This window comes from Polyodon spathula, chromosome 1 (assembly GCF_017654505.1).
Source record: "Polyodon spathula isolate WHYD16114869_AA chromosome 1, ASM1765450v1, whole genome shotgun sequence".
Classification (NCBI taxonomy): Eukaryota; Metazoa; Chordata; class Actinopteri; order Acipenseriformes; family Polyodontidae; genus Polyodon; species Polyodon spathula.
In genome coordinates, this window is record NC_054534.1 from 34,730,948 (window position 1) to 34,755,081 (window position 24,134).

At 37.1% G+C, this 24,134-nt stretch overlaps 1 protein-coding gene across 3 annotated transcripts; it reads left to right on the forward strand.

The window, feature by feature from the left end:
- The first annotated feature begins 1,881 nt into the window (after positions 1–1,881).
- On the forward strand, positions 1,882–22,802 carry LOC121317857 (mothers against decapentaplegic homolog 4-like). 3 transcript variants are annotated; one of them, XM_041253958.1, is made up of 12 exons: positions 1,882–2,055; positions 8,045–8,471; positions 9,636–9,810; positions 10,097–10,126; positions 11,661–11,873; positions 13,019–13,138; positions 13,423–13,536; positions 14,060–14,125; positions 14,931–15,114; positions 15,254–15,422; positions 16,493–16,631; positions 22,183–22,802. In XM_041253958.1, exons 2-12 carry the CDS (start codon positions 8,232–8,234, stop codon positions 22,392–22,394), a joined length of 1,662 nt encoding a protein of 553 aa, XP_041109892.1. In that variant the 5' UTR covers positions 1,882–2,055; positions 8,045–8,231; the 3' UTR covers positions 22,395–22,802. The 3 variants fall into 3 exon arrangements, with proteins under 3 accessions (XP_041109892.1, XP_041109898.1, XP_041109904.1); XM_041253964.1 differs by having other exon boundaries at positions 14,075–14,125; XM_041253970.1 differs by having other exon boundaries at positions 9,636–9,729.
- Positions 22,803–24,134: the final 1,332 nt, after the last annotated feature.

A 24,134-nucleotide genomic window follows, 5' to 3' on the forward strand; every position in this document is an offset into this window, starting at 1 on the left:
TTGCATGGGGGATTGTGACAGAGTGAATGAATCAGAGTCAACAATATCCCTCCCGACCTGTGTGAGGGTGCTGTACAACAGGAACAGTGTGACCTGGACTGGATGGCTTTACAACTTATTCCAGGGTCAGTCGGAAGTTGGCCATCCAAAAAGGGGGCGAAGCCACAATACTCGAAGTCAGCGCCTTACTGTGGTAAGCGATGTGTCAGTCATGGATTAGAGGAGACGTGATTGCACTCTCTACAAAAGGGGGCGTGACCTGGGAGCATATCGGAATGTGGCCGAGCGATCTCTTCCTTTTGTTATGGTTACAGGCGGACCTGTAAAAGGAGTACAGATATGAAATAACTGTGAGTGTTTCATGTTTTGTTGTTCTAACTGTCATTGTCATTGTTAAACGCTAACGCTAGCCGGCGCTGTACCCAGACTGCACTGCAACACTGTTTCACAATTGTTGTATAGCACCACCTGCACAAAGAGCACTAACTGTTTGGATAAGTGGTTATGTCTGTGTTGTGTGTTATTATTAGTGCATTATTATTTCGAGATTTAACCCTGTGGTTTAGCTGAGCAATACACATTGGTGTGTAGAGCCAGATATTATTTACCAGAAAATAAAGAGCTGTTTAACTGTGAACTGTATTGTTTCAAATCATTCCTGAGCACTGCATCACCTGTGCACTACAGACCACTTTGCCACAGGGGTGTTTTATCAGTTTATATCGGTTAAAACTGAAAATCAGATGCCCTAATTATAATACAACATGTTTTCTTTGTAACCATTGCAAAGCTGACAGAATCTACAATTAACAGAAAACACTTGAACTGTGATTGAGATGTTACAGTTACAAATAGGGAAGGGTAGACTATTCTAGAGGATTTATGAAATGCTCTTACAAGTGAACATTTTTTAATAATTTAATGCAAGACCTTAAATCACTATACATTCCAAATTAAATTTATAGCCATAACATTTTATGGCACATACACTGAGGCAAAACATTTGTAGGGGGCATATAATGTGATATAATTGGTGCATACTATGCATGTTAATTAAAGGTAATGTATTCTATCTGCCCAAATGATGTATATGGCCATAGTTTTGGTTTGATATAGTACCACAAATATCAATACATCTGTCATACATTTCAGAAGTCAAATAAACAAATTACCAATATTGATGAATTGGCACATTATAACACATTTTATTAATTATGCAATGTCAACCAAACAGGGCTTTACAAACGCAATTTTCTTCTTTGTGATTTTTTAGTATTGACTTCATAGTAACAGTGTGTAAAGTTTAGTTTTGCAGTAATGACATCCTCAGGCAAAGTCTTAAGCATTGAGGTCGCAGTGAGGTTCATGAAGTGGCCAGAGGTGTGTGCAACCACGGATCAAGAAGCAGAGGCAGTGGCAGAAGTGCTGCTGGAAGGCTTTTTCTGCTGGTTTGGAGTACCACAGGAGCAGCACTCAGACCAGGTGCACAACTTTTTGTCCCAGGTCTTTGCAGAGATGTGCTATTGCCTAGGGATACATAAGACCCACACCACTACGCTGCATTCCCAGAGCTACAGGCTGGTGGAGCGATTTAACAGTACCCTCACTACACGTTTGCGGTCACCAGAACTGATTATCTCATTACATTTTTGTATTTTACCGTTCAAGAACATTGATTAAAAAAATAAATAATACATTTCTATAATCTGGCAATCAGCTATAGTACTCTATATACAGCACAGACCCAACCCTGTGCGTCGAGCCCGCGCTGCAAAGCAATCCCCACCCATCCGTGCTCGTGCGCGTGCCTTCAAAGCAATCCCACCCACCCAGTCGTGCTCGTACTCGTCAGCAGAGCGGAGTAGTCAGGTGCCCATGCGCGGTTCGCCATGTTGATAACAGTAACAACAGCACCCAGAGAGAGCGGAGGCGGATGGATGGAGGCTGATCTCGAGGTTTTCCTCTCTATTGTGTTAAACTTCTACGTTGAATTTAACACCAGTTGAAAAGGCATCGCAACCCAGATGAGTCTAGACCCCATCGCGTCACAGACAGGTACGGAATCTTAAAATAAACAATGCAGCTGAAGTGAATTGAAACAGCTGAATTAGCGCGAGTTACCCAATCCATCCGCAGGAAAAGTTGAAAGTTTCTGTGTTTTTCGTTCTCTCGCCAGCTGCAGCAGGGCGGAATTAAGGAGATAATTTAAAGACAAATGGCAGCCGTGGAAGAGCCCATTTAATTTGATTTGGGTAGCGTTGGTGGCATTTTGTTTGGTTCAATAAAGTGGCTTTGGAAGGAGGCTGTTCATTTTGCTGCTGCTGTTGTATTATATAATTGTTTTATATTAATTGGGGAAGCCGGTGTCGCACTAGTAGTGGAATGGTGACATTGTCTATATAGAAAGCCCGTATTAAAATCGATTGCTGGATTATGTTTACGTATTTTTGTATTGAAGACTCGCATGAGTGAATTAAAAATTTTGGTTGCGCACAATAGTAATCTGTACAGCTGTAAAATAGGTAGTGCATGTATATTTGTATTATTTATTTATATAATATATAAATAATTGTTGGATAGTGTAATACAGTGCTACGGTACTTTTGGTTTTGTAAATGTTTACGAGAATATTAGCGTTGTTTCTGTTATAAACTGTTTGCATGCATGTACTAAGCATGTTAAAATACGTACATGACATATCCGTTGAATACCTTGCAGGAAGAAATGGAAATAGTCAGTAATTGCAAAGTTATTGTTTGTATACTAACAAATAATGTGCCGTTTTGCAATGTTTTTATCTTGCTATTCCCCCACAACTAATTACGACAGTAATATAATATTTAATCAATTTAATCAAGTCACTTTTTTGTTTTTTTTGTTTTGTTTTACTAAGGACCTTTATATTTTAACAAGATTTACGTAATAAAGATGTATTTTATTGATCTTAACTTAAGGAATTTTAGTTCTGTTAAGTTGTTTAGATAAGATTTACATGTTACACTTAACTCGCACACTCAAATAGAAAATTCTGCCAATGTTTTTGTTAAGCGTTAATAGGTAATTTATAATTAGAAATAAAACTAGGAAAATTACATACATTTTGAATTTATTTATGAAATATATAGGTCAAAATATTACTGCCTATTACCTTTCAGTTCAGGCAGCGAATGTCAGATATATACTAGGCGGTAGTGGGTGTGAACCAAACGGTGTTGAAATAATAGTAACACAGTTTAATAGTGACAGGTTTAAGTTTCGGTGTTTTTTTTTTATTTTTACCTTTAAATAGTAATGGTAGCGACACTTAATCGTAACTCCATGGTAGTTTTGGTTTATATGACAGTTCTGCAGCCTGGAATGGTTCTGTGCTTTTCAATTTGCAGCAGCTATTAATCTGAATGAATCAGCAGCTTTATGTGTTGTGCATTTGCAAATCGATGTTAGTTGATGAAAGATAGGATTTCACAGTTTCACCCCAAGACTCCAACCTTGCGAAAACCGATCTGCTGGTCTGATTGAACAGCATGTGGACTTTGCATGGAAAACATATTGATTGCTGCTTGCTTTTCCCTGAATCCTGCATTTCTGCCTTGGTTTTCCAACACTTTGTGAACCAGCATCTTGAGCGTTTAAATCCAAAATACACCAAACTGGTCTCTTTTTATCTTAACTTATGCAGGAATATCCAGTTGAATTACAATAATTAGACAGAGCAGGCAAGCAGTACATCTTTGCTTGCACTTTTTGGGCAAACGCAGAACAAACAGTGTACAAGGTTATACATAATTAAGGGGGTAAATCCCTCATAACTGAATGCTTTGATAGGTTATGTACAGACATTGGCCAAAAGATGAAAACCCCTGGAATATGCAGCTTATGCTTTGAAATGTTCCACACATACCAGGTGATCTTGTTATGCAAGTAGCATTCCTGATGTGAAATTGTTTATATATATAAGCTGCATCTCCCCTTAAAGCTGTTTCAGTTAGTCACAGTTGATCAGGTCTGACATACGTTCATTTGTAGAGGGTTGATAGAAACTGCAGTTTGACTGTTGGCATGTACTTTCAGCTCCATGACTGAACTAATGACTATGATGACTAGATCTATGGGCCACTCTGGAGAAGTGTCTTTGCTAAAGATTTTCACTTGCAATACATCTTTCCCTGAAGGAACTGGACAGTAAATCAGCGCAGATACATTTTGACACTCGGAGTATGGTGCTGAAATACCTGAGTGAGCCAATCATTGCTGCTGTATATACTAATACCTGAACACATTGATTATTGAGTTTGCCTTCAAAGAAGACAATTTTTCCATATTTCCCAGTTTTGGTACTGTGATGTTGTTGCCACATTTCTCATTTTATTGTCAACAACAGTAAAGGCTGAAACATGCTGCTCTACACAGCATACACATATAGTTTAAAGAAAAACAAGTGCATTGGGGAGTGGATTGAATTTCAGATTCAACACTGTGTCAGACATCTAGTCACACCCTGCACCAGGGCTACTCAACCCTGGTCTTGGAGGGCCGCTGTCCCTCCTGTTTTTGATCCAACTGTGCCATAAATTACTTAATTGGACCAATTAAATGCTTCTTAGAAGCTTAATTTGTCTAATTAATCAATTTAGTGTACCTTCAGAACAAACCAGAAGGGACAGCGGACCTCCAGGACTATGTTTGAGTAGCCCTGCCTTACACAATTCATTCGCTTGGTTTTCTATAATAAATGACAATTACAGCAGTGGAAATGTTATGTGAAATAATTGAATAATAGAGCTGTTTCAGGGTGCTGTATCCCACTTTGCTGTTGTACATTTTGTTTTAATTGTAGATCGCTGTATGTGAGAAAATCTAACAATTTGAAAAATGTGACCAATAAAGGGGGTGGGGGAGATGTTGTTTCACATATTTGGTATATGTTTCTTAGGTCTTGAATTTAAAAACCCAATTATTTCTGGCCATTGTTTTCTTTCTCCTATTTGGTTTACATAATAGCCTACATACAACTTCTTGCATTATTTAACCCCCATATCACATGCTGTATTTCCCCATAATCTTTAAAACATATTGGTACACTGTCTTGCAGCCAGTTATAAATAATAAACAATTTAGCTTGCTAAAATGTATAGCCGGCACTATTTCCGAATGCCTCGTAGAATATGGGAAAATAGTCTAATCAGTTCTATTTTTACTAAGCAATGTTCAAAAAATAAATGTCAAAAAAAATAAAATAAATATATATATATATACACACACACACACACACACACACACACACACACACACACACACACAGTGCCTTGCAAAAGTATTCAGACCCCTGACCAATTCTCTCATATTACTGAATTACAAATGGTACATTTCGTTCTGTTCGATATTTTATTTTAAAACACTGAAACTCAAAATCAGTTATTGTAAGGTGACATTGGTTTTATGTTGGGAAATATTTTTAAGAATTTGAAATATCTTGCTTGTGTAAGTATTCAACCCTCACACATTAATATTTGGTAGAGCCACCTTTCGCTGCAATAACGCTTTACGTCTTTTGGGGTAAGTATGTACCAGCTTTGCACACAGTGTCGGAGTGATTTTGGCCCATTCTTCTTGGCAGATTTGCTTCAGGTTGTTCAGGTTGGTTGGACGACGCTTGTGGACCGCAATTTTCAAATAGTGCCACAGATTCTCAATGGGATCAGGACTTTGACTGGGCCACTGTAGGACATTCACCTTTTTGTTCTTGAGCCACTCCAATGTTGCTTTGGCCTTGTGCTTGGGATCATTGTCCTGCTGAAAGGTGAATTTCCTTCCAAGCTTCCGTTTTTTAGAGGACTGAAGCAGATTCTCTTGCAGTATTTTCCTGTATTTTGTGTCACAATTGTAACAAGATGCCCAGTCCCTGCTGATGAGAAGCATCCCCACAGCATGATGCTGCCACCACCATACTTCACTGTAGGGATGGTGTGTATTGAGGCATGGGCAGTGTTAGGTTTGCACCACACGTAGCGCTTTGAGTTTTGGCCAAAAAGCTCAATCTTGGTCTCATCTGATCACAAAACCCTTTCCCACATCGCAGCTGGGTCACTCTCATGCTTTCTGGCAAACTCCAGACGTGCTTTCAGATGGTACTTTTTGAGTAACAGCTTCTTTCTTGCTTCCCTCCCATACAGGCCAGTGTTATGCAGAGCTCTTGATATGGTTGACTGGTACACCATTACTCCACTCCCAGCCACTGAACTCTGTAGCTCCTTCAAAGTGATTGTTGGCCTCTCTGTGGCTTCTCTCACAAGTCTTCTTCTTGTTTGAGCACTGAGTTGTGTGCCTGGGTGGTGTGATGCGGCTTCCACTTTTCCTGATTATTGAACTAACTGTGCTCACTAGGATATCCAAACACTTGAATATTATTTTGTACCCTTTCCCTAATCTATGCATTTGTATTACTTTATCTCTAACGTCTGTAGAATGCTCTTTGGTCTTCACTTTCCTTCAGATTCACAGCCCTACCAATGGTCCTTCAACAGCGGGATTTTTATCCAGAAACTGTGACAGCTACTTTAATGGTTCACAGGTGGAGGCCAATGGTAAGGTAATTGTGTCCTCATTAGGGCAAGTTCTTTCATCGGTGCAAACTGGTAGCTTCCACAACACAGGGGTTGAATACTTATGCAAGTAAGATATTTCAGTTTTTTATTTTTCTTAAATATTTCCCCAACATAAAACCAGTGTCACCTTACAATAATTGATTCTGAGTTTGTGTTTAAAAATAAAATATCAAACAGAACGCAATTTCAATGTACCATTTGTAATTCGGTAATATGAGAGAATTGATCAGGGGTCTGAATACTTTTGCAAGGCACTGTGTTTGTGTGTGTGTGTATATATGTTTGTGTGTGTGTGGATCACATATAAAGAGTAACAGAAAACCAACTCCAGTAACTCCTAATCTTAAGATGCTGCACATACGCCCTCGGAAGATATCACGTTTCATAAAATGTTGGTTCAGCATAACCAAGCATGCTATTTTGGTTCTGAATAGGGAACATGGTAACTTTTTTTTTTTTTTTTTTACCACTGTGCTGTGGACAGCAGGTGGATGCTACTCATTTTTTGTTTCATTCAGCCCATTTTTTTGCCTATAGTACATGATGTACTCCGTTTTGAGTAGTTACATTTTAAAAGCTCAAAGGTTGTCCAAAGCGAGGTGACATGGTTACACAGTTCTTGAGGGTCTTTTCCTAATGTTTTTCACAATAGAGCAGTAGAGCAAGGCTCTCTGTAGAATGCTTACATTTATTAATAGTCTAACTGTCTTTGAAAGCAGCAAGCGTGGAGTATTTAGCACCATTGTTGCAGTGTTGAGGCATCTCCAAAACTTAGGTCTTAAAGCTGGAGGGAACCGTTATTGTGTTGGTTTCAGTTTTTTATGTTTCACATACAAGTCAAAAGCAGTTCTGTATACCTGAGACAACAATTTTTCAGTAGATTGCATTACCTTTGATCTAGGTACTGCAGTTGTTTTTGCTGACTGGTGTGACTAAAATGCTTGTGATCACAAAAGCTGACAATCTTTATTGTCGCCTCCTGGCCAGATTGACAGTTTTCCTCAACTAGATATAAATTATTTGAGTTTAAGTTGCTTTTAACAAAGCAATGCTCCTATGGGGTAATAAGTGAATTACGAAACTTTAAAAAACAGAACTTGGTAATTGAAATTGCACAAGTACATAGAATGTAATTATGTTTTTGATCAATATATTATCATTTTGTGATTTTAATAAAACTCTGTCGAGCACATTTTGCATAATCTTGATAAAATACTTACAATTATGAAGAGCTCGAAGTTTGTCACCGTTAAAGATTATTCATTCTTTAAGCTTATCAAATCATAACTACACAATGATCAACAGGGAGGTAAAAGTAGAAATAATATAGAACTAAATAGCAACATTTAATGTGTCCTTATTTGCAAAGAATTAGATGTTTTATCTCTGAGTGTTCCAGGATGCATTTCTGATTTCATCTTTTTCTTTCTGTTTTTCAGATTACTTTCCAGGCAGTTGGGTTTGTGAACTTGTAGGTGTTCTCGGTTTGATTTGGCTTGGGGAAAACAGGCAGTGTGCCTTGGTGCACTGTGCACACATTCCTACAGACACTCGCCCCACTTCCCTTTTCTGGTTTTTAAATTAAGTACGGAGACTTTACAAAGCGATAGACGCAACATATTTAAAATGTCCATCACCAACACACCGACAAGCAACGATGCTTGTTTGAGCATCGTTCACAGCCTCATGTGCCACAGGCAGGGTGGGGAGAGTGAGACCTTTGCCAAAAGGGCCATTGAGAGCCTGGTGAAGAAGCTGAAGGAAAAGAAGGATGAGCTGGACTCCCTCATCACTGCTATCACCACCAATGGCGCTCATCCTAGCAAGTGTGTCACCATACAGAGGACACTGGATGGGAGGCTGCAGGTAAACTAGCCTGTCCTTAATTGTTTTTTATTCTGTTCACAAAGTACATTTTACAGAAGATACTTCTTTAAAAATGATTTTCTTTTGTCACATTATATATAAATTCTTAATCTTTAAATTCTCTTATTAACTTGAAATTCCCTAAATAATTAAAACATTCTCTGAGTGACAGTTATAGCCTCCATAATTGTAATTTAATATTGTTTAAAAATAAAAGTGGTTATTGAAATAAAACAAAGCTACAATGTTAACGGGGCTGCAGTTGGTAGCTATCCAGCAGCATTGATTATAGTAGCGTACTTGGCTTGATTCATGGGTTTCTGAAATGGTACTCTGTCGAAACTGTAAGGTTTCATTTGTAGCAGAAAAAACTACTAAATTGTATTTTGAGAAGTGAAAGAATGTTCAGCACACAGGTGACTAGATGCACTTCAATGTTACTGGAACACACTTTGACAGTAGATACAAGTAACCTTCTGTCTAATGAATGGTCAAAGGTTGAGTGCTTTGCTACATAATGCATTTCCATGACTAATTTAATATTCAAACGTGATTACACTCACAGTCCTGGCATGCACTTGATTGAATTAAAATGGTTCAGCAGGAAATGAATTATGGTATGCTAAGAGGGAAGACAGGAGAACGATTAACGTGCATTTAAAAAAAAAATAAGTTAAGATTTATTTTTTCATTCAAACACCCCCACCCCCCCCCCCACCCCCCCCCCCCCCCCCCCCCCCCCCCCCCCCCCCCCCCCCCCCCCCCCCCCCCAGCTCACGATGTTACAGCAAGCAAGACATTTCCACAAATAGTTATTTAAGATTAAGGCTGTAGTGCTTTGCACCATCCCATTGAGTCTAAAATAATTGCAGAAAATGCCCAGGTTTGGTATACTGTATCATAGTCCTGCATTATCATGAATTGTTGTAGTAGCTTGCATTTTATTGTACCACGCCAAGACAGAATAGATTTTTACTTTCACATTTGTGATACTTTGGTAGATTTCGATTGTGAGTTTAATTGTGTTTGATAGGCTAGGCTTGTCATGCCCTAGGGAGGTATAGTACAGCACAAAATGATGCATGGCTACACACATGTACACTTTTTATATGCAACTGCTCATATATTTTTGTGACTATTTTCGCCTTGTATGTTTTTTGCTAGGTTGCTGGTCGCAAAGGGTTTCCCCATGTTATCTATGCTCGTCTGTGGAGGTGGCCTGATCTTCACAAAAATGAACTGAAACATGTCAAATACTGTCAGTATGCCTTTGACCTGAAATGTGACAATGTCTGTGTCAACCCTTACCACTACGAACGGGTTGTGTCACCTGGCATAGGTAAACCATGTCTGAGAGCGCTGCAGGGCAAAATAGCATGGACACACCTCCTCCTGATTTTTCATAAACCTCATTCAACTGTTTATTTATCTATTTTCTTTCTGTTTGGGTCGGTGGATTAGTATAGTTAAAGTTTTAGATAGTCGCTATTTAGTTCATTTAAACATGCCTCATTTTCTGTAATATTCATTTCTTTTATCAATAATGGGAACAGATTCTACAGTTAATCTTATCATAGAACTCTTTCTAAAGAAAATATTTGTAAATTTCACTTTTCTTTTCACAGACCTTTCAGGATTGACATTACAAAGTTCTGGTAAGTAAAATGTTTGTTAATGAACAACAGAATTTAATATAAATGAAAAAATAACGTGGAAGCAGAATTTTTTTTTAAATCAATTTTTTCTTTTTAGTCATGCTGCATTGTACACAAATTACATGAAGTGTTCTTATTCCACAATCCTCATGTTCAGTTGAAAACCTCTAACATCACAGGCCCTATTTTAAGTACCAAGGGACATTTAAGAAAATTAAACGGTATAAAACTAGCAAAGAACCCAAACAAAATTTGATCGGCACCTTTCTGCAGCTAAGTTGTTTCTTGCTTTTTTTTAAAAAAAATTTTATTTCTTCTTCTCTGGAAATGTTCCTTTCAAAATAGTGCATCCTGACTTTTTATCTTGGTTTAATTCAGGGAAAATGTTTCAGTGCTTGTCATCAATCTTAAAGGGTTATTTATCCTTTGTGTAGTTCATGTCATAGTGATATATTTTACATGATCACAATTCATATTTTTATCAAACATCCTGGGTGTTTAATCAACTGGGGAAGGAAACCAAACACATTGCACAATTTCTGATTCATGCACTTTTAACCAAAACAATCATCTGTTGGTCACTGGATGTTTTTTTTTTTTTTTTGTCCTGCAACAACATGATCATGTACCATTATTGCAACATATGTAACCCTTTGAGTTTATTTCCCAAATTTAAAATGGGTAAGAAGTAAGAGCATAAGATTTAAGGAATTTCTCCTTTTATGCCAGTGTCTAATAGTGTGTGAATACATTTTGTATATAACAAGCCAGAATTAGATTATAACCATTTGTTTGGTTTTTAAATTGTTGTATTTTGGAGGTTAACTCCTAGCTGGTTGCAGTATGCTTTTTAAAATGTGTTGACTGATAAATCTTCCTGGTGGCATTTTTGTGGACATCTCTGCAACTTAAAAAAAAAAAAAAAAAAAAAAAACCTTTTAGTTATCCAAAACTAGACAATTTTTATGACAGACATATGTTTTAATGCTGTTAGCAAGTAAGGTTTTTTCCATAAATGGATGGCCCCTTTTTCACAAATAAGAGGAGTTGTAGTTCAGAATGTTTAGATATTGAAATCGTGTTAAGTAAAACTATAGTAGAAAAAAAAAATGCAAATGTACTTGGTACTTTTTCCCTCACTGGCATGGGGAGCCTGTGTTGTGCTAAAAGTAATTAGGCCAATAGCAATTATTTATAAACTATGTACAATTCTATTTGTTTTCTGATTTAAAGTGCTGTTTTTTTAATTGTAAATAAAACAGAAATGTGTTTGTAGGTTGCCTGGGTCAGCTTTTTACAGATTCAGAAATTGAGAAGGGCAAGGTTGACAGAAAACAAAACATTGAGGCTCACAGGCTGAGTCTTGTTAAGTAGTCTGAGAGAAAACTTTGAGTGTAAACAGGGTTTTATAATTTTTTAAATCAAGGTTGAGTCAGCACTTCAGAACAGTTATGGTATTTCTCATATGGATTATAAGTGATTGTAATGAAAACCTCCACCCATATGCACTGAATCTCTGTGTTATTTGTTTCAGCTACCTCAGGCCTTCTAGTGAAAGATGAGTTTCATGAGTACGTGGAGGGGCCGCAGTCCCTGCCCAGTGAAGGGCACTTGATTCAGACCATTCAGCACCAGCCAAGCAGCCGGCCTGTCACTGAGGCCTATAACACACCAGCCATGCTACCGCCGTCGGAGTCCAGTAGTTCCAGCTCCACCAACTTTCCCAGCATTCCTGTGGCTTCTTCAAGTAAGGCATTTTCTAATGGGAAATGGATATCTTCTGGAATTAAATAAAATTTAAACACAGGCGATTCATCCATATGTTATTTTCTTAATCTTAAAAATGCCAACTATACATGCCGTTTTGATTTGTATTATTATTTTATATCGAACAGTTAAAGGAGTGATAAATAATGAATTATAATGCATACAAATATCTGTTATAACCACTAGCAATTATCACAGATTTTTGTATTTTCCTCCTCCCCTTTTCAATTTTTTACAAATATGCCCATGTTCTACAAGTGGTCTTACAAATCATTTATCAATGAGTTTAAAATGGTTAATGTAACTTGGCGAGATATTCACAGCTTCCATACAGCTGGTGTGCTGAACGCCATTAAGTCAAGTGACCTGTTGCATGATAAGCGAGTGACCTGAGCCGAGATTGAACCGCTGATCTCTTGGTTTGGTCCTTTGCTCTCAAACCTTTGTAACGCCTCATCCGTATCCCCCTAGTGTTATCTAATTAAGAAGATCAAGTTGTTTAACCAATGTATCGGAGATTTCTAGAACCAGAATCCTATGTACTTTTTTTTTGTAACTAGTTGTGTTAAATGAGCACCATTACAAAGAAAATGTAATTAAAACTTTATTGCGTGTTTGTATATTTTAACCGGAAATAGTCAAATAGAATGCTAAAATGGAGAAAATATATTTTAACCTAATTGCCATCAATCCAAGCCAGAGCTACAGTTATGTGCACACATACATATTATTGAATGTGCTTGAATAATATATCATTTGGAGGGCAAGGGAATTTGTGTTGAAATAAAAGGACATATCTTATGGCAGTAGCACAGTTAGGGTCATGCAACTAAATATGTTTAGGTTTCTCCATAGCATTTCAATGTCCCTTGCAGAATACTGGCCCAGTAATCCAACCTCCTTTCAAGTAATCTAGTTATCTTGTTTGGCATCCCCTGTTAATTATCATGCAACTTCTGTTTATGTTCAAGCAGGAAACACATACTGTACATATGTAATGCAATAACTATTAAACCAATTAAGTCTTATTCACATTGTTTTCATGTGCTTTTGTGACTAAAGTTTAATGTACATCTAATGTAAAGCTGTCAGTAAGCATTTTCTGATCATTTTTGCACTGGCCAGGCCAGTCCAGCACTATGTTACCAGGAAACCACAGTGATGGACTACTTCAGATTGCTTCTGCTGCTCAGCCAGGATCGCAGCAAAATGGTTTCCAGGCACAGCCTGCTACTTACCACCACAGTAAGTTTTGCTACCACTGATATATCTGATGTATCCACTTATGTTCTTGTAAACCACTTGTCTAATTGGTTAAACTGTGCATGAGCATATGTTTTGATTGTTTATATTTCCACCTACTGTGTATGTAGGGTGTTGTAACCTGTGTTGTTCACAGTACACCTGTATGTGCTATTTTATATCTGGCTGTGTTTCCTGCACTACTTTTTTTTTTTTTTTTTTTGTAAATCAGTTTAGTGCAAGATTTCCAGGTCCAGATATAAAATTGCTGTATGTTTTGTCTGCAGACCCAACTTTAACCTGGTCAGGAAGCAGGACAGTAACATATACTCCCAACATGCCCCACAACCAGAATGGGCATCTCCAGCACCACCCGCCCATGCAACATCCAGGGCACTACTGTAAGTGGATACATACACAGCTTTTACAAGGCACTGACTATTAACCATAATGCACAAAGACACCGCTTCAGTATTTGTCATCATTCAACTTATTGCACGTTTAAACACAGCTTCGGTTTTATTGCAGTTTGACTGTTAATGTTTCGGACAAAGACTGCAGATTCATTCATTTCAATTCCATCAACAGCCTTCATTTTGACCCTTCACCTTAATCATTAAGGCTTAATGTGAAGCTCAATGTACCAACCAAAGGACATTCCTTTTTTAATACACTTTTGGAGTTCACAGCTGAAGATGTTTCTGAAAACAGAAGTTAGACTGTATTATGTTTTTGTTCCCTAAACTGTGTAGCTCATTAAAACAGACTATGTATTCTTAGTCTTGTTAACTGGTCTATCTTAGAAAATGATCTTTTAAATTCGACTTGGCTAACTACTAAATCAGTGGTAAAATTGGATGGTGTGTATATGGAAAATTGAGGGAATTCTTTACCTGCTTTAACAGTACCCTAATTCATTTCCAGTCTCTTCTTTTCCAGGGCAAGTGCACAATGAACTTGCTTTCCAGCCACCAATATCTAACCACCCAGGTTAGTTTGTTTGTCTAAGATTTAAAATATCCCTTCCTAGGCTTCTGTAACTTAAGAATGGCTGAACTGATGCTCTTGATTAAGAAATTGAATGAATCAATTAGTTTAATATGTTAACTGCTGTATAATAGTAGTATTGCTTTGAACCTGATCCTTAAGTTGTAGATCTCCTGAAGTGCTTTCTTGCATCTTGTGGATCATTCAGAGGGCCCTTGTTAGTATTTGTAATGTTGTTGTGTTTTTTTTTTTTAAAGAGCTTCCACCAATAGCTATGTGAGAGCAGTTCATTTATGGCCTGATTGCCCACTGCTATTTAGTCCTGGACCTGCCCATTGTGGTGAATTGTGCAGTGGATTTGTCTATGGTTAAACCACTGAACACATTTCACATATCGCATGTTTTAAATCAAAGTCCTGCTGCACTGCCGAGCTCATTCAGCTACAGTACTTTGTTTTATACATCTAAGTACAGACTTCTGTACTGAAAACTAGATGGAAGTTTGAGCCCCTATTTAAAACGCAAAGCAAGTGTAAACTTGTAAAATGTCGAGGTGTGGATTTATGTTGCGCCAGTTGGCAACTTCTAAAACTACTCATCGTCTGGGGAATAAAATTGACCGCGACTCCTTGACATGCCAGCTGGCAGGGCTCCTAAACATCATCAGGGTGGCCTCCGTTAGATTATTTATCCAATTCTTTGAAAGGAAAGCTTGTGAAGTAATTAGCCAAAGTTTTGTAAGTGTATTCCAGTAAGCCCTTATTGCTGTGTTGTATTTAAGACTTTATCTGGATCTATTCTTACCCAGCTCCTGAGTACTGGTGTTCGATTGCTTATTTTGAGATGGATGTTCAGGTGGGGGAAACCTTCAAGGTGCCTTCAACCTGCCCCATAGTCACCGTGGACGGCTATGTAGATCCATCGGGAGGAGATCGGTTTTGTCTGGGTCAACTGTCCAATGTTCACAGGACAGAAGCCATCGAGAGAGCCAGGTAAAAAAAAAAAAAAAAAAAAATCAACTCTTGCTTCAATTAAGTATGACTTGTCATTTTAAATGAAAAGTGCAAGTTTACTTTTTATTTCATGGTGACAATGTCTAAGCTGCTTGTCTACTTTTCCTCCTGTGGGCAGGTTGCACATTGGAAAAGGTGTACAGTTGGAGTGTAAAGGAGAAGGAGATGTCTGGGTCAGGTGCCTCAGTGATCACGCTGTTTTTGTCCAGAGCTACTACTTGGATAGGGAGGCTGGCCGAGCACCTGGGGATGCAGTGCACAAGATTTATCCAAGCGCTTATATAAAGGTAAGAGTCTTGTAACAAAATCAGTCTCTGATTCTGAATGCATTGGTTGCCTAACCACTTTATTTAATTTTATATTTAAAGAAGATTGGTAAGGGGTTAGGTATTTGGCTTGGAGCATGTATATATGCAAATATACCGGCCCTTGCTTTAACCTTTCCAAAAAAAACCCACAAATCCTTTTACCAGCAATGGTGATGATGACATTGAAGTATATTGCAGATTTACCTTAAGAGTTTTCAGTAGGGCTGTGCATCGGCAGTGTCTTCACACTATACGATACATATCGTGACGCGAGGGTGATGATACAGTATGCGTCACGATACAGTAAATTAAGTGTGAAATAAGATTTACAACCTGCTTTGCTTTTTTTCTGATAAATCTTTAAAATAATTATTCAAAACAAAATCACAAATATAGTAAATAATAATAAACAGAAAATGTATACAATTTTATTTATTTTTGTTTAAAACAAATGTTTTATTAAAAGTATAGGTTTAAAAAAAATTCTGAATGGCGATGTACCTTTTTGTTTTCCATACTGGTATAATTAAGCAGTAGATTCAGTAATAGAAGTACTGGTAAGAAGAGTGTACCTTGACTCCAAAGTACATAGAAATCAGTTTCACGGTACTGCAGGAATGCAAATGAAATGCACTAGGGATTAGTAATGTTTATGATTCATTCTGGAAGTCACTTACTGAATAATTAGAATCATTTTGCTTCCATCTTAATGTTATTGTGGTGGTAAGGCAGAGCTCAGTCCGTGGGTTAGGAGTTCATTTTATCCATGGCAGGGGTCGATTCATCAGTCAGGTCTAGAATGAGCGCTCATGGACTGCTGTGCCTGGAAGGTATGCAAAAAAAAAAATACTTGGGGTTGTAAAACGGAGCAAAATTTAGTTGGACACCAGCACTGCTGACATTGTAATTCTATTCACACTCAATATACAGAGTTGCCTTTCCAGGCAATTTTTGTTCTTTTGCTTTGTGTTTTTAATCATAGAAATATATATTTAAGAGATTTATTGAATATCAGAATCAGAACTTCGCCTTGTTTTCTCCCACTGTAGGTGTTTGACTTGCGGCAGTGCCATCGGCAGATGCAACAGCAAGCTGCCACAGCGCAGGCTGCAGCTGCTGCTCAGGCTGCAGCAGTGGCCGGTAATATCCCTGGACCCGGGTCTGTTGGGGGAATTGCTCCAGCTATCAGTGAGTTTCTGTCTGTTCAGTCTGCCGTGATTTTTAGTCTACTAGATCATTGAGCTCATCAGGGCTAATCCTCATTGCCCAGATGGTGTAGTATTTTGCATTATAACAGAAATATCCTTTTATATGTCATTTTTAGGCTATATCAAGGCTCTATTTTAGAACCACTTTCCTGAATCTTATCTCATGAAATGTTTTCAATGAACTTGTTGTTCATATATATGGCAACAGGGATGTAGTGGAAGCTTTTTGCATCCTGAGAAGCAGTCCTTGAGTCATGATGAGGCCTGTCATGTATATTTTAGAACTAATGAAAATTATACATGGGTGAAAGTTTTCTGTTTTCCAAAATGGGCTATCCCAGGTCCATTCCTATGATTCCTGTAGAAATGCCAAAAAACACTGGACCCTACATGGATTGGTTTGATCCATAGTGTGCACTGCACTATTTACAACAGCTAAAGTTAGCACTGGTGTGACTGCAACAGAAGGTTCTGGACAGTTTGTGGAGACTACAAAACATGTATTAAATATACTAGGCTAGGTAGCTGTTAGTTTAGTTTGTTTTTATTCTCTATTAGTTAAATTATATGCATTGAAAAAAAGGCGAGAGAGAACCAGACAGTGGTTTGTTTGTTTATTTATTTTAAATAAGGACGTTTATTAGGTTCATGTTGCTGTTGGGCTATGAACAGGTTTAAGTTCAACACCAATTGGGCGTTTCCACGCTGATGGGGTACACGTGTGTAACACAAGTTTGAAAAATGAAGTTCATGATGTGATGTTCATCCCCCTCTTATGATATGCTCTAGAGTCTCAATCACATAGAATTATTAAAGGGAAGATAACTTTTCATGTTGCACAAATGTTGTAGACACTTGAAGTACTCCATGCATGGTAACTCTGCGAATGAGGACGGACAGAAGGCTGAAAAGAGCAGTTGTGTTAACGTTTTGTGCATGATTTGTTATTTATTGACATTTCATTATGAAAAAGTCAAATATGGGAGTCCAAGGTATTGCTTATGATGCTTTGATCAAGATTTGTTGCTTGCACACAATTATCAGATGGCTTTATCCAAGGTGACTTTGTGAGGGTGTGCCGGGGTGCTGATGTTAAACAGGGAGGACTCGCAACCAAAAATTCATTTTACAGAAAGAAATACTTTATGTGTGAACAAAAGTAAGCTTGTTCTTTCAACAAATAACTATTTGTAATGATCCTGGATCAAAACAAAAACAAAAAAAAACATTGGCAGATAACACAATCCTTCTATACCACGCTACCACAGAGGTCGGGTACTAACTTCCAGCCCACCCAGAGCTGCTCATACTGACCTCTTTTATACCGTCTCAGGTAGGTCCCTCCCCCAGCAAATACCCATAATAATTATACATTAATCAAGATTATTGTTGCTGTTATTTACTCAATAAGAATGCTTTACTTCACACTGATTTCACTATAAACTCAGATCTTACCCTTATTAAATTTACCGTTATTAATAGTTAAAACATGATTAAACATCCCCTCTATGGAAAAGGTAAGCACTGCCCTGAAAGAACAGTGCATATCAAGCATAACCCTCAGATGCATGTTCCGCTTCCCAAACAGACAACAGCCTGCCACAAAGAGCAAGCTACCTGTGCTCCTTAAATCCACCATGTTTATAACTAATTGTTTATCTTAACTCGCAACTCATGTATGTATAAACATTTTCATTAGCAAAGAATACTTAAACGATGTGAGCTCACTTTACCAGCAGTGTGCACCCTGCTACCCAAAATTATACATTGCACTAAAAAAAAAAATTAAATATAAATACAGATTTCATTCTATGCCATTCCCCAAATCCTGACAAGCAAATACACACAGATTGAATAAACGTTCATTTATGGGGTAGTTTTATATGTCCATTTACAAAAAAAGTTAAATCGTTTTTTAGTTTGCAGAGCGTTTGTAAAGCTACTGTGGGTGGATAACTGCTTTCTGGTTGAGTGATGGAAAAACAGCGTCTCTTACTAGTCAAAGAGAGAATTACATTTCTTCATCACAGACTTGCAGTGCTTATTAAACAATACTATAGAATGTGTAATATAAACAACACATCTGCATAACATAAATAGGATGGATCAAGGCAGAAAATGTTCCTACAAGTGGATTATTACTATTGCTACCATGGTTACATGGAAAAGCATACGCTTCCATCAACAAAGCTTTTCTGCAAGTTGTACTGAAACACACGCGTCATCAATCTGTCAAATTTGATGTAAAAATCAAGAAACTTACCTTTATTAAACCAGAGAGATGGAAGATGTAATACACTAAATAATTATACACTTAAGCAAGTAAGTGATAGGTCCAAAACACAATCATGTTCGCAACATGAAGGACCGACACCAATAGATCAATAACACTATGAAGCAAAATGAAGATTCTTCAGTCAGAAGTCAAAGGGCATGGGTCAAAGCCCCGGATAATGAATATTGAATGTCACTGTTTTGGATTTACTACAACAGACTTCCTGGTTGATACAAATGTAGAAGTGAGTGGACAGACTTCAGGATGTAAGATTAAAAACCTTTGTTAGTGATTAACAAAATCATGCATCCCCCAAAAAACACGTTTTAATAAATAGTACAGGTATAAGTCGGCTCCCAAAAAAGAACACTTTTATTATTCCTTCCTAAAGAGCTGAATAATAACTTTCACTTCGTAACAGTGTGGACAGACACTGATATGAGCGTAGCGCATTTAAAAAAAACGGATCTAGAATATAGAATCGCATGCTAGAGTGGTAAAAAAACACTTAATAGTTTTCTAGATTAGAACAATCAACCGAATTAGACATAAATGTGACAGTATTGTTTTATAAACACCCTGTAAGTCATCATGTTTTGCCATGTTATGTTTGGATCACGTTTGAGAGGGATGGTATACACTTCTATGTCCAGGTAAAATTTCTTCAACTCAGTGCAGAGAACTTTGTCTGAAAAAACTGTCTCCAGTGTGTGTGTTTATCCAATTTTTAATATTTAATCTCAAAGAAATTAAGCTGCAACTTGTCAGTTTACTCAAACAGTTACACATGTGTTAGCATGGAAATGCCCAACTCTAAATAAAATGTTAAGTATTAGTAATAATCTGTGGCAGTGATTTTTCAAAATAGCAGAAGCCTGTTTTTACTTTATTGAAACGCATGTTCAGTTCCATGTTGAATCTTGTTGTGTACTACTCATTAAATCAAAAAAATTAGGACTTTGCTTGCACTGTTGGGAGTTTTTTCAAGCCAAGTAAACTCATTTGTGTATAAAGACACAAGTCGCAGTCATTTTAGAGTGCCCTCTTACTTTAAAGGAATGCACCTTAAATCATAAAGGTAATGAAAATATTTTTGCTTATATAACTCTCCCTGTTCTACGTACTGTCAGCCCTTGTTAATGATATAAAATATTGTACCCGATCCGAAGCAAGTGCAAAACGTTCCCCAACATAAACTTACCCCTCTAACTCAATGGACCATATTTGGCAGAAAGCACAAAGGCAATTACACCCCCCCCCCCCCCCCCCCCCCTTTTTTTTTTTTTAGACCAATTTTAATGGTATAAAACAAGAAATAACTCTTGACTGGTCGTCCCTGCAACTACGTTTATACTGTTGAAATTTGTTTTATTCAGCATCTATAGTATTATTATGTATAGTAAACTAGTGCTTCTGACGTGTTAAGTATTTTGAACTGCCTTAGTTAGGGAATACTTACCTTCAAAAGAACAATACTTGCTTTTCTTTAACACTTGTTCCTTTTAATAAACTACATGTGGTAATTTAGGTGTAGCACTGTGCAGTGATGCCATTGGTACTGGTTGTACCATTTGGCGCTACTTGCATGTATTTGTAATTTAATGCGTGCTCAACAAGTAAGCTGAATTTTCCTACACAATTCTGTCGGCTTACAATTACTGCCGCGCCTTCCCCCCCGCCCATGATACTGAATAAGAAAGTCCAGAGCTTGTCTATACTCAGTATAATTTTAGATTTGTTATTGTGCAGTCTGTTAATGTAAAAGCTTTATTTTTTACTGTTGGTTATTAGCTATCAGCATTGACAATTGTCAAAATAGTCTTTGAAAGTCTATAAAATAGTACTTGAAATTTGTATCACAAAAAACTGAATGAACCCTATATTTATGACATCTGATTGAGTTAAGAAGAGTTATTTTTGCAGCTGAGGTTTTATAAAAGTTTTGTATGCGAGTTGGGGATACTTTTAAAAGGCTTGAGTAACATTTCAAAAACTACGTTTGTTTATTAACTAGCCTCATGTGTGATTTTTTTATCAGGTTGATCCATCTGGTAAAATGACAAGTTGTAAGAAGTAATTCATTTTTTTTAAAAGTCAAGTTCAGATTTGCTTGTGAAAGTGGTGCAAAATGGCTCACAATGTATCTGAGCCTGTACTTTGGCCCCCAGCCAAAATATTGGTTTTGCCCCAGGAGTTTGTCAAAATGATACTGGCCAGTTTCACCCATTTCACAGAACCTAGCCTGTATAACTGCAATATGTTTTCAGCACACTGTGAATGTAGCTTGTATGTCCCTCCATTTGTAGGCATGTCATAAGTATAGAAGTATAGATTTTAGCTATTTCATTAGAAGCTTGTTGTAGTGTGTGTGTGTTTTTAAGCATTACTAATGTAGGTTTAACAATGTGGGCCATGGTGATGACCCACTATTAAAATCCTTTAAATTTGCCACATCTTTCCATTCCACATTTATTTTCTTCATGTTCTTTTATGTGGTTTGTTCCATACTGAGCTCAATTAGTACAGTGTGTTGCATTGTATAATATGGATTTTCTGATGTAGTATCTCAGAAAATGGCTTGATGTAGCTCAGTGTTAGAACATGTCAAACATTTTCTGTTTCTTTCTCAGCAAAGCAGAAAAAACAACTTTATGAATAACAGCTCTGGCAAGATGTACACAATTTTGTTTATGTAAAGTAAATGGATTATTTTGCATTCTGAACTTCTGGTTGTGAACTGCAATCCCTGTTTTAGCAATTTCCATATGCTTGCCCTAAGCAACCCATAATCAAATACATGTAGCATATACAACTTGGAATATGAGGCCACAGGAATTAGCTAGTTTTCATAACACAAAGAAAAAGGGAAAACATTGTGTATCTAAGAACAGATGGTACTGGTAAAAAACTCTCTTTTGAATACATTGTGTACCAATAAACAAGATTACATGTGTGAGTTGAATACCCGTAATTCATATTTATAATACAATGTACTTATTAGGTATCCAAACACTTTGGTATAAAAGCTAGTATAGGACCGTTGTATAATCTTGTAATATACAAATTCTAACCAAATCAAAAGTGCTATCACCAGACAACAAATTAATTGACCAAATTGACATATGTGCTGGCAAATCCTTTCAATGTGCTCTAATAAAAACATTTTAAAAAGTGCAACTCCTGAGTACCATTATGTTAATGTTATTATATCCTAAGCATCAGTTGGTTAACCCAATTCGGTCCGTTTCTTGTACAGGTCTGTCTGCTGCTGCTGGGATCGGCGTGGACGACTTGCGGCGGTTGTGCATCCTCCGAATGAGCTTTGTCAAAGGCTGGGGGCCAGACTACCCACGACAGAGCATCAAGGAGACACCGTGCTGGATCGAGATTCACCTGCACCGTGCCCTGCAGCTTCTAGATGAGGTCCTGCACACCATGCCCATTGCAGACCCCCAGCCTCTGGACTGAGCCCTGCCGAGCCCGCAGGATGCAGTTAGAACAGACTTCTACAAATTTATGTTGTAACACAATGACGCATTCAATCCCCAAGCTCCATATTCCTTTAGGACAAACCGAAGATGCAAATAGAAATTGCAAAAACACAATATTTTGAGCTTTGGTTTCAGGCTGTTGCTGTTTTCCTTCGCACCTATCATGTTAACAGGGCCTTGTTAAGAAACAGGAAAAAGCAAGCATCCTGATGGGATTTAAATAAATAAATGAAATCTTAGATGATGCAATAGAAATGACACCCCACAACAAGCTTATCAGTGTTTCAAGTTACAGCAGAATGCCGTAAAAGATTTTAAAAAACAGATGCAGTTTCAAATTTGTTTTGTGTATTTGTTTTGTGTTTTTTTTTTTTTTTTTTTTGGGGGGGGGGGGGGTTTAAATATAAACAATGGCTATTTTAGCACTTTAATTTTTTGGTTTTGTTTTGTGTTCTCAAAAATTGTTCTATTTTAACACTAAAGACAGAATCAAAAACTATGTTCTGTTTTGACTTTTCTAATATACTTTGTTAATTTTTTTTTTTTTTTTTAATCAAAGCAAAGTACAGTAATGGTGGGTGTGCAGGTACCTAGTGTTTCCTGGATTATGAGTGTGTTTTGGGGGTTGGGGGTACAAATAACTTCACAATTTGGCAAATATCAACTATTGCTTTGTAAATTAAGTTTTTAATGCATGTGAATGTTACAATAAACTATCGTAATACACATTTAGAGTTACCAGACTTCCTTTTTAAAATGAATCCCAAAATCTTTTTTTCCTTTTTATATAAAAACAATAAAAAGTATTCACATAACCAGAGTGGATCGACGCTCAATTAAATTAGTTGAACTTTTATATGTTTGTGTTAATTTTTGCATCCTTGAAGATTGTCGTGGTTTCTGTGTTTTGGTTTTTAATAAGAGTCCTGAGTTGCATTTTGATGGGTTGATCCCACAAACTTTACAATGATCCTTGCCACTGTTTTGTATAGATGCCACTAGGCGCTCCTTCAGATTGAAAAGGTTATTTTTGAAATAGGACTGTAGTTACCGATATCTCCCTTTCACCTTTTGACTCTTGCTAATTTTATTGATTTTAGAAAAAAATTGCCACGTTAGAAAGCAGTACATTTAAATGTTTAATATTGAAACCATCAAATAGAGCTTTCTGGGGGAATATAGAAATGCATTTTACCTTGTGTTTAACTGGTGCTCCCTCTTTTTCCCACCTAAATTGAGACTGCATATGTGTTAACTTCATTTGTGTTGGCTTTCTATGCCAGATTTGTTTTTGTTTTGGTTCGAATAATTTTTTTGTTTTGTTTTCCTCAAAGAAAGTGTGTTCCCTTTTCACTATTTTGACCAAGGTTTTTATTTATTTTTTTGGTCGTCAACATTGTGACCTTCAAAACAGAATGTTAAAAGCAACCAAATTCAATTTTTGAGAGTCATTTCTTACAAGGTCTGAATGAGATCATAGTGTATCAAAATAACCATTTTTTTATCAAATATGCTTATTGAGCTAAAATGGCCAAAAGCTTTGCATCACCTAGAATTTAGGATTGAGATATATAAAATAATATGAACATAATTGAGATCTTTTATTTAACATCATGTAATAACAGAAACTACAAAATGATATCCGGAAGAAATAACAAGAGTACAGTATGTCATGTTAGATTTAAAAAATGTCACTTTTTTCAGTGTCAGATTTTGT

Bases quoted from the DNA above. Each gene is read 5' to 3' on its own strand.
- LOC121317857 (XM_041253958.1), top strand. From the start codon at position 8,232: ATGTCCATCACCAACACACCGACAAGCAACGATGCTTGTTTGAGCATC. The intron at 9,811-10,096 runs GTAAACCATGTC...TTCTTTTCACAG, and splicing joins GGTTGTGTCACCTGGCATAG to ACCTTTCAGGATTGACATTA. The intron at 11,874-13,018 runs GTAAGGCATTTT...TGCACTGGCCAG, and splicing joins CATTCCTGTGGCTTCTTCAA to GCCAGTCCAGCACTATGTTA.